Below are 10,823 nucleotides of genomic sequence, written 5' to 3' on the forward strand. Positions count from 1 at the left end.
ATAATTATTTTGTAAATGTTTATATTTTAACTTCTATTTTGAATTATTATCTATGAAAACTACTAATTTAGGGACTATTAGGAAACATATATTTTATTCATAGCTGCATAAATATATAAGCATATTTTTCTTTTTTCTTTCCATAAATCTAGATGTATATATATTCAACTCAACATTCAACAGATTGATTGAAAATTACTAATATTTACTTGGAACAAAAATATATAAAGTCATGATCAACCTTCACCGATGAAGCGGTGTGTGATTAGAAGTGGACCACAACATCTTCATCTTTCAATTTTTTTTTTTTTTAACAATCTTCATCTTTCAATTTATGCGATAATGAAGTACACAAACTCAAAGTATTTAATAAATCAAAGAATAATAGTCCATTAGAGAAAGCCGCCACAATGGCAATGGAAATAACCAAAATATCACTTTCCTCACTAGTCATTATTTTTTTCTTTCTATAAACCTATAGGAACAGAATCAAAACAACCAGCAGAGCATAACCGGTAACATTCCCCGACAAGAATCTCTCTGATACGCCGCAGTTTCCAAGAGAATCTTTCAGCTCCGCCAGTGAATCCAACCGTAACTTCGGATTCGGCCCATATAGCCTGAGTACACCTGCCACGTCATCAACCGTAAGGTCAACCTTCTTGGTCCTTGGCGGGAGAGTCGGGTACATAACCGCTGACTCACGCGAGCTGTGTCCTAACCCCAGCAAGTGACCAATCTCGTGAGTCGCCACCGACTCCAAGTCAACTGCAACCTTTGATTCGAAGTCGTCGTTGACGACCCACGTCTCCGCCGCGTCGAAGTGGACCCGTCCGTTCTTGGGCGAAAAGGCGTGTGCTAAAGTCCCGAGGACTCCGTCAAACGGCTGCCCGTCACCGTGATCCCCGGCGAAAAACCCGATCTTTAAATTCGCCGTCGTGTAATCATCGACCTCCTTGAAACTCACCGGAATCACGCTCGCCCACCGGCCGAACGCTCGTCGGAAAACTGTTTTGACGTCGTCGGATGTCGGGTAATCGATTTTGTGTGTTTCCGAGAAGGCGTAGGTTAGCGTGTCGCGGCTCCACTTCGGCATACCGCCGAAGTACGTATAACGCGCCGTTACGTGCATGCCGTTGTTGATCATGTGTGTATCGCTAACGCCACATCGCGGTGACGACATGAGGGTGACGGTACTCGTGTCGAGTCTCCCGGTTATCGGTAAACCGAGATTCTGTTGGTACAGAGAGATTTCTGATTCGAGACGGCCATCGAACACGTCGGAGAAGCTCTTAGAGCTATCACTACCGTTGTCTTTGACGTAACCGAAACGGTGGAGGTATCTTTTGAGCTCGGATACGCCGCTGACGTGGCTGCCTAATTGGACGTCTACAAGACGTGAGAAATCATGCCGCGTGGAGTTGCTGACTTTTATTGTTTGAGTTGCTTTTGTTGTATATTCATCTGGGAGGTTTCTGGCGGAGAGCCGGCGAGGGAAACAGAATAAGATAACGGAGATGATTAAGACAAAACAGAGAGCTATGTTTCTATGGGTTAAATTCAGAGTCATGGCAAAAAAAGATTCTGAAAGTTCTGATTTTAAATAAGACGTTCCGTGGAGGTAGGATAGAAAAAGAGGAAATAGTTATATAGATTCTAACGTGAGGATTACCTTTAAACCCAAAAGGAATCTGGAAGTTGGACAATGACTTGGAAGTTGCTTCGGTTGGGTCAACTGAATCATGTCCGGTCTAGGAATACAATGTGAAGATCCTTGTCCTAATAGAACAACATTTTTTTTGGCACAAATCGTAATAGAACAAACTAATAACCCAATTAAATCCTGCCACAGATTAGGTTTAATTAGATGGGCATGCATGCTTTTATCTATGACAACCATATTGTATTTACATATCATTCTTGTATCTTAAACGACTTATCTGGCGATATTTATATAACTATTTTTTAAAAGAAATTTATATAACTCCCTACTACTAACTCTAAAGCTTATTCTCTGATTTCTCTAATTTGACTTTTTAAAATTGTATTTTCCAAAAGGCATCTACGTGTTAATTTGCATTGGATTTGGCATGATTCATTATAAGTAGTTAACTTGGAATCTCGCTAAAGGTATAAAGTTCTTCTATAAGGGTTGCGGTTTTTAGTTTTGTCATTCTTATTTGAGTTTAGACTCATGAGTACATTAGCGATAGACATCTTGGATTTCTTGTTTATATCTCATTTTCTTTTAACCTTAGTATAATATAATCGAAAAGTATATATATTCAGTCTCCAATTAATAAAATCTTTATTTTTATAGTCATAAGAAATTTAGTAAACCACATTATATTTTCTAGATCGTTTACTCTTCTTTGTTTTTAGTTTGTTTCCGAGTTATCTTCTCGCATCTGTAGTAACACTATTTTTAAGTTGAACACTCTTAACAAAAAAAAAAACATTTATATAAATGCATCGAAGTCATCTTTAAAACTTCTCGAAAATTGGATGATGAAAACTGAGGAGCTAGATTTAGAATATAATTATATGTTATGTTGTGTAAATTTCTTAAATATGTATATAGAAAGACTATCGTAGGCGTTAACTAGAGCTACATGAGAGTTTTCGTACTGTTCATGCTGTTTTCAAGGAGTACATCCCAAAATATATATTTCAAATAAATGTATTTATATGTCTGCACAGAGTATTAATCGGCAATAAAACCACATATGCAATTAATGGATTGATATTTGGGAATAAATTGGGCTAATTAAACTATGAGTAACATAGATGATGTGAATGTCTTCGTTGGAGTATAGCTGAGGTCTAATGAGTTTGTTGACCATAATTATTAATTAGGTATAATTCAATTTCAATAATATCGGATCTTTCTTTCTTTTTTGTTGTTATCTATTATCCAAGAATGAAAATAAGACCCTTTTAAGGTTTACTATGTCAGATTCTTGGTTATAAGGAAAGTTCGTCTGCAGAAGAAACCCATCGGGATCGGTAAGGGGGTTACGTGTGAGATGAGACCACCAACATAAGAGCTCTCCTCCTAAACAAGATAGGGAGATTCAGTACAGTGCGAGCATGTTAGGAGGCCTAAGACAAATCAAAACAAACATTTATTGTTTTAATTAATAGTAATAAATTTAAATAAAAATAAAAATAAAACAAAATTCATACTCTTACATAAATGTTATCTTTACATATATCAATTTTTAAAAACAAATATATTTCTAAATCTGAAAAAAATTTGTAGCAAAAACAAAAATCAAACCTCTAAAAATATATATTAAAATCATTAAAACTGTAATACCATATTAGAATTAATCTGAAAATTATTTACTGTAAGGAAAACTGAACCACTTTAGATAACATAATATAATTAATTTGGAAAGTATTTACTCCAAGCAAAAATGACACCTACCTTCAAAGACATTATTTACTGATATTAGGAGCCCTGGAAACTATATATGCATTACGGACCTAAGGCAAATGCCTTTTTCTTTACACCATAAGCACGACTCTGAGGAGGTTGAACCAAATGGAAAAACATTTTTTAGCGATTATATCTTCAGTTTCCTTGTCATTTTCTGTAGATCAGTCCTGATTCCTATCGTATTGAACGTTCGTTATCCACAACATACCTTTTCGACCTTGTTTTAAAGCATATCACCAACTACTTACAGGTAAATATGTAATTTTTTTAAAAGTAATATTTATATTAATTCATCCATAATCTGAAAAGGTTTAATGGATTACAGCAAATGAATCGAGTGAAAAACTGGAATTAACTGATCATAATTACCGATTAACCCACTTTAAGAAAAAAAAAACCTACAACAAAATATAAATTAACTGATCATAAACACGCGCTGTTCCTTTGATCCTACATATATGGTATGATACAAACTATAGTAAAGCCTAAAAATACATTTTTTCTAGGAAAATAACCTATAAATTACATATTATTAAGATATCTTGTACTATTAATCACTGCGTTACGAGAAATAACATTGTGTGTAGTATTTTCTGTGTTATTTTTTATGACCAAGCTATGTTTTTTTCGCTATCCTTGGACAATAGCTCAATGATACCCCTTGTATTATTTGAAAAACATTACAACTTTTTTTTGTAACAACGTATCATCACTAAGATGATTCTTAGAATCATTAGAGAAATATGTTGGTTCATCTAATTATATAATAAGCTTTTTATTAAACTAACAATAAATTCATCATTAATGTACTTTATTATTTTCTTAAATAAAATTTACGAAATTGCCTAATGTAGCTAAAGTATATATGACAATTAATGATTTTGAATAATAAATATTTGATAAAAAATGGTGTATCTTCTATCATATTTGTTTAATTTTATACTATTAAATAAATTAAACAACTACAATAACCATATAATAATAATTTAGATTTTTATGTATATGTTATATTTTAAATTTTTACAAACGGCTTTAAATTACTAAAACTGTTAAAAGTCTCACATTCAAATTTTATGATCCATGATTTAAAATTTTTGTTATGACAAAATACAAATGATTACAAAAATTATATAAGTAAAAAATCTAATTTAATTAATTAATTAGATTAATATATATATCGTTTTAAATTAAACTATAAACCATATAAAATACAATATTTTAGTTTCAAAATTTACTTTGAACATTTTTTTTGATAAAAGTTTTGAACGATCATTGACAACTTATTTTTTTTTTAATTATAAATTACTAAAACTATTAATCCTACAATAAAAATTTTGTTATCAGTACTTTAAAAAATTTTCTATAAAAGATACAAATGATCAAAAAACTATATGAGTAAAAATTATCATTTAATAGACATTAATATTAAAAATATACTAAAATATATTATCTATGTTAGCATCATTTAAATTTAATTACATATCCTATCAAATATAAAAAAAAATATTTTTTGGATTAATAAAATTGATTTATATGTTCACATCAATTTAATTATATATTTAATAGTTACTGACTTTTAATTATTTAATATATATTTATTATTTCATAATATGTAAAAATATTTAATACATAAAATAATTTTTATATATAATGTTGATTCCGCGCAAGGCGCGGATCTTAACCAAGTATTCTTTAAAAGACAAGTGACTAATTTTTGCTGTAATAAAAATACATTTTGACTTCTTTAAGAGTTTTTTTTAGTGCCACCAAGATTCTGACAAGACGAATTATATCCATGTTAAGTAATTGATTGCTTAATTAATGATTGAACTACATAACATGACCAAATTAATTAAGCTACAAATCAGGAAGCCTGTGGTCCAATCATCCAACTAAAAAAAAAACTAGCTTGTTATGGCAAAAGCCGTATAAACCAGTTTAATTCGGTGTAGGAGTAATTTCGACTTGGTTATCGTGTGATCATAACTTGGCGGTGGTTTTGGGACGGACACGTGTGTTGATTTTGTATCACGTGACCCCATCACAACTAACTTTAAATTCGATACTGATTCTCATGTAACAGTTGTCCTTTCTTCCATCTAATAGTTTATGTTTCCAAAAAGATATGAATAACATTATTATTAGAATTTCTCTACGTAGTACTGCATATGTTTCATTTTAAATATAGTTGTAAAATAAAATTTTATTTTAAAATAAATACTCTCTCTATTTCATATTTACGTGTCATTTTAATATTTTATTTTTATTATAAAATAATATTATTTTAGAATTTTAATGCAACTTTCAGTTTAATATTAATCACAGATGCATTGATTTTATAAATAATTTCATTTATCTCAAATACCATTGGTTGAATACGTGTAATTAATAAAAAATTTAATGCATTTCAATCATTTTTTATTTGTGTGTAAATGTTAAAGTGACATTCTTCATGAAACGGAGGATTATCGTTTCAAAAATTTAATGCAAAATTTTATTAACAATATTATCTAATTTGTTTTTTTCCCGGTTCAAATATGATTAAATTTATAAGTAAAATTTTTTTTTTTTATTTTGAAAATATGAAAAATTAAATATTTCATTAATATCTGTGCATAGACCTAAAACGAAAAATTAAAATGAAACATATGGAATAATATTTTCAAACATTTATATTATAGGAACAGAGAAAGAAGTATTAGTTAATTTTTTCTATAGAATATCTTAATTCGATCTTTTGAGTAAGCTAATCATAGGAGTTGAGCTGTAGTTCATTAAAAAGAAAACCCACAAGCCTTTAAAAGCAAGTCTCTAAATGGCGTAGAAACCGGTTTAATCTTCAATGGTTGAAACTAATTCCGGGTTTGATTTTATTCGGCTATCGTGATTTGTGTACTTAATTATTTTAATTAATCCAGGTGAATAATTAGCCAAATAAAAACAGAACAAAAAGGCGACGCCTGTACTGTCTGTCTGTCATCACCATTTCGTAAATTCTCAAACTTTACAAACAGAGAGAGAGATCCTTACATATACTTCGCTACCTTTCTGAAAACCCAAATCCTCCGATCTCCGATCAGGATCATTTTTTTTCCGGTGGCTCCCCGAGTCTTCTTGGTTTCGGGGGAGAAGATGGCATTTCCGTAAAAACCAGTGATGAAATTGGCAGCTGAGGTGTGGAGGTCGAGCGTGAGGCTGCTGACGACGACGAACTCGCCTCCTCAGCTCAACGGTGGTGGAAACAAGAGCGGGCTATGGAGGTGGAGATCTTTCTCGGGTCAGCCCAAGAGAACGGTAATGTGGACATGGGTTTGTGGGTTCATGCTTTTCACCTTAGGTGTCATCTCACTCTTCACCGGTCACGTTGTCTCCCACCTCGAGTGGTATTCTCAGCAACTAAGCAAAAGGAGCTTACTGGTACCCTTTCTAAAATTGCAGCTTTCAGCTTTACTTGATTTTAGTCTCGGTTTTTGTTCTAACTGAGTTTTTGAAATTGGATATTCTTAGGATATGAGCCGTAGGGAGCCAATTGATGTATGGAAGTCGAAGTATTCGAACTTCTTCTATGGATGCAGTGAAAGAGGAAGGAACTTCCCACGTAAGTGTCAGAAAGTGAAACTTTTAGTCCTTTCCATATTGATCTTGGATTCTAGTAGTAAAAGTTTGTAACTTTATTGATCTGATAGCAAGTTTGTCTCTACCTTTTTTTTTTTTTTTTTTTTTTTTTTTAATTTGGTTAAAATCACAATTTGGTTCATGGCAATACTAATTTGGGAATCTGTTGATGTACAAGTACATTAGCCTTTGAACATTTCGTCTCACATTTGTTTTTTTCATCTTGTTTTGGGGATATGCAGCTGCTGTCCAGGAGCACTCGTCTAATGGTTACTTGCTGATTGCAGCTAGTGGAGGTCTGAACCAGCAAAGAACAGGAGTAAGTGATATTGCTTTTTTCGCGTTACATGTGTTTGAAACTAAATGTTTTTTTTTTAATGAGACAGATAACAGATGCAGTAGTTGTTGCACGGATTCTTAATGCCACTTTAGTTGTACCTGAGTTGGATCACCATTCTTATTGGAAAGATGATAGGTAACTTTTAGCAAGTGAACATGTTGCCTTTATCAGTTTCCTATGTCTATGTGAATGCATCATCTTAATTTTGTTTTTGTTTTCTGGTGTAGTGACTTTAATGACATTTTTGATGTTAACTGGTTCATCTCTTCCCTCACAAAAGATGTGACTGTAGTAAAGAGAGTTCCTGACAGAGTCATGCGCTCCATGGAGAAACCTCCTTATACAATGCGTGTCCCTCGAAAGTCTACTCCCGAGTATTATCTCGACCAAGTGTTGCCAATTCTCTCGAGAAGACATGTAAGACTGTTTCACCTAAGCATCAATTGGTTTTTTTTTTTTGTTACTTCATTGAATAGAACAATATGTATGGTTCAGTTTCAGTATTGTATGGTAGGAGCATGTTCATGATTCTTTAAATCTTGCAGGTTTTGCAATTGACAAAGTTTGACTACAGACTAGCAAATGATCTAGACGAAGACATGCAAAAGTTGCGCTGCAGGGTGAATTATAATGCTTTAAGATTCACAAAGCGCATACAATCAGTTGGAATGAAAGTGGTCAAGAGGATGAGAAAGATGGCCAACCGTTTTATAGCTGTCCACTTGAGGTTTGAACCAGACATGCTAGCCTTTTCTGGTTGTGACTTTGGCGGAGGCGAAAAAGAGCGAGCTGAGCTGGCAGAAATAAGAAAACGATGGGACACTTTGCCTGTGAGTGCACCTAGCCCTTGATTTGTTACATCATAGCATAAGAGCATTACAACCAAATCCTTTACTATGTTTAAGTTGTTTGGAGTTGCAATATCTCACAAGGCAATCACTTGCAGGATCTGGACCCTCTGGAGGAAAGAAAGCGTGGGAAATGCCCTCTTACACCTCATGAAGTGGGCTTAATGCTGCGCGCTCTTGGTTTTGCTAATAACACATACATTTACGTCGCCTCTGGAGAAATATATGGTGGTGAAAAGACACTGAGACCACTCAGAGATCTGTTTCCAAACTTCTACACCAAGGAAATGCTTGCCAATGATGAGCTCAAGCCTTTGCTTCCCTTTTCTTCACGCCTTGCTGCCATTGACTACATAGTCAGCGACGAAAGTGACGTCTTTATCACTAATAATAATGGAAACATGGCCAAGATTCTTGCTGGCCGAAGGTAACAACAAACCCTCTCTACGACTTCTTGTGTATATAACACATGAGACATGAGAATGATCTCTTCTGAGTATGTGATTTACAGGAGATTCATGGGGCATAAGAGGACCATAAGGCCAAATGCGAAGAAGCTCAGTGCTTTGTTTGTGGACCGAGAGAAGATGGAGTGGCACACTTTCGCCAAGAAAGTTAAATCTTGTCAGCGAGGGTTCATGGGTGATCCTGATGAGTTCAAACCAGGACGCGGTGAGTTCCACGAGTACCCGCAATCATGTATTTGTCAGAGACCCTTCTCTTATGACAAACACTCAACGGAGGAGGGTGAAGAAGAAGAGATACAAGAAGAGGTGCACAACAACGCCAGACCTGGATATGGTCATTTGTCTCCACCAGACAGTGAGCGGGACGAAGTTTTCCCTGATTAGTAAATTTGTTTTCAGCAGACAGTGCAGGTCGCTGGATTTTACTGTAACCAGGTAGGTTAAAATCCAAACCAAACTTTGAAGGAGAATATTAACATACAACTGTAGAAATCTACATTATCTAATAAGAAAAGTGGCAATGTTGTTTCAGCTGTTGTATGGAGATTGATCAATCAACACATGTAGAGGAGAAAGAGGTATAGGAGCTTGCCAGGTAGTTTGCTTGTTGCTTCAAGTGTTTATAGATACTTCTATCGAATAGGCATACATAGAAGTAGAACCCACCTCTCTCTCTGTTTCCTTCTGACTTTGAGACACCACCTAAAAGTAGAACCCACTTCTCTCTCTGTTTCCTTCTGACTTTGAGACACCACCTAAACTATCTATTGTCTTGTATTTGTCTTATGTTATTACCTCAAATCTAGTTTTTTTTTTCTCGTCTTGAACCAGTTTTTTTTTGTATTCCCTATATTCCTGAAGTGTAAAATCAAGTTTTTTCCCGGATGATTTTTTTTTTGTTTGTATATCATTTTTAAAATCAAAGAAAAAATATCTGGATCTATATCATCAACTCAAGTTTGATTATTTTATGTTGATAAAAAAAAGGATTATTTTATTTTGGTCCAGTCTCAAGATTGCCCCCAATTTTGATGAAAAATTATTGGAACTAGGTGCATAGTCCCCGCGCTTGCGCGGGGTCGGCTACATTATAGGTGTATTGTATAGTTTTGTTTACGGGATTTTATTGTTTTTTTTGTCTATAATGTGATTGATGGGACTTTGGATATTACATAGGTTGATGAGTTTGATATAAGAATGAACGACGAAGTCATATGTTGATATTTTTATATCTTATATGTTCAAAGTTGAGGGTGATGGAACTTGTTAGTGTTTACTTAGGTAGTTGTTTGTATATAAATCAAATAGTGCATGGAAAAAGATAATAAATTTGGATTTAAAATGTTAGGGTTTCAAAATAACTGGGCCTTGAATCTGTGGTTTAGTCTAATACTGAAAAAACTGTTAGAACTTCAACTTCTTTTTTTCCCTATGTCGGGAATGTGGGCACTAATTTCCCAATTCATGTAGGTAAAATTGTTTCTTAGTTTGTGAGATTGAAAAGCATAGATTGATTTTAAGCATGATTGATGAGAGGTTTACTTGCATCAGCTTCGTCTGCCGTGGGTGTTGAGTTTCGTCGGCGCCAGATGTTAGACATGCAAGAGAGAAGATCTGAATATGTTAATTTCGTGTTTTGTTTTTTCTTCTCTCGTGTTTTGTGGATTCCACTCTTTGCTCAAACGGTACAAAAGATGAAGTCTGGCTAGGCCGTCTCACTTCTCTGAAGTATTCCCTTCATTAACCTCCCACCAACATCTATCTTCTGATCTTGTCTTGAAGTCGAGGAGCTTCCAGAAAAATTAGCTTCCATCTGCTGTTCCGCTTGGAATGGAGAGTTCTGAAATGCCGCATAAAAAACATGTTGGCAAATAACTAATGATTGTCAACAACTATCACTATACTAAATAGAAAATAAATCAAGGTTTTTTGTTCTGCACAAACTAAAATCTTACAACAGGGTTGTCACGGTTTTTTTTCAGGAGCAAGATCTTTTTCTTCCCAGAAACCATAGTCAATGCAATTCTTGGGAGAGAGCTATCCATGATAGAGGCTAAAGTTGCGTAGATGAAAAAATAGATCAGAAACACAGTATATTTTTTCAGATAAGA

General features: G+C 34.0%; 2 protein-coding genes and 1 long non-coding RNA gene across 4 annotated transcripts; 1 reads left to right on the forward strand and 2 right to left on the reverse strand.

Moving 5' to 3' along the window:
• Positions 1 to 358: 358 nt before the first annotated feature.
• Positions 359 to 1,858, reverse strand: LOC106304770 (metalloendoproteinase 1-MMP-like). The gene has a single exon (XM_013741163.1). The coding sequence runs from the start codon at positions 1,568 to 1,570 to the stop codon at positions 476 to 478; it is 1,095 nt and encodes a 364-aa protein (XP_013596617.1). The 5' UTR covers positions 1,571 to 1,858; the 3' UTR covers positions 359 to 475.
• A 4,565-nt stretch (positions 1,859 to 6,423) lies between these two features.
• On the forward strand, positions 6,424 to 10,713 carry LOC106305981 (uncharacterized protein At1g04910-like). Of its 2 annotated transcripts, XM_013742423.1 has the most exons (10): positions 6,599 to 6,859; positions 6,950 to 7,040; positions 7,300 to 7,376; positions 7,444 to 7,532; positions 7,625 to 7,814; positions 7,943 to 8,227; positions 8,344 to 8,672; positions 8,757 to 9,147; positions 9,245 to 9,307; positions 10,695 to 10,713. In XM_013742423.1, the coding sequence occupies exons 1-8, from the start codon at positions 6,599 to 6,601 to the stop codon at positions 9,094 to 9,096; spliced, it is 1,662 nt and encodes a 553-aa protein (XP_013597877.1). In that variant the 3' UTR covers positions 9,097 to 9,147; positions 9,245 to 9,307; positions 10,695 to 10,713. The 2 variants fall into 2 exon arrangements, with proteins under 2 accessions (XP_013597878.1, XP_013597877.1); XM_013742424.1 differs by lacking the exon at positions 10,695 to 10,713 and having other exon boundaries at positions 6,424 to 6,859; positions 9,245 to 9,518.
• On the reverse strand, positions 9,317 to 9,564 carry LOC106305982. Its single transcript, XR_001263099.1, has 2 exons — positions 9,468 to 9,564; positions 9,317 to 9,414 (listed from the first exon to the last, which is right to left on the reverse strand). It is a non-coding gene; the product is annotated as an uncharacterized LOC106305982 (long non-coding RNA).
• Positions 10,714 to 10,823: the final 110 nt, after the last annotated feature.

Source organism: Brassica oleracea, chromosome C7, assembly GCF_000695525.1.
Source record: "Brassica oleracea var. oleracea cultivar TO1000 chromosome C7, BOL, whole genome shotgun sequence".
In the NCBI taxonomy this organism is placed as follows: Eukaryota; Viridiplantae; Streptophyta; class Magnoliopsida; order Brassicales; family Brassicaceae; genus Brassica; species Brassica oleracea.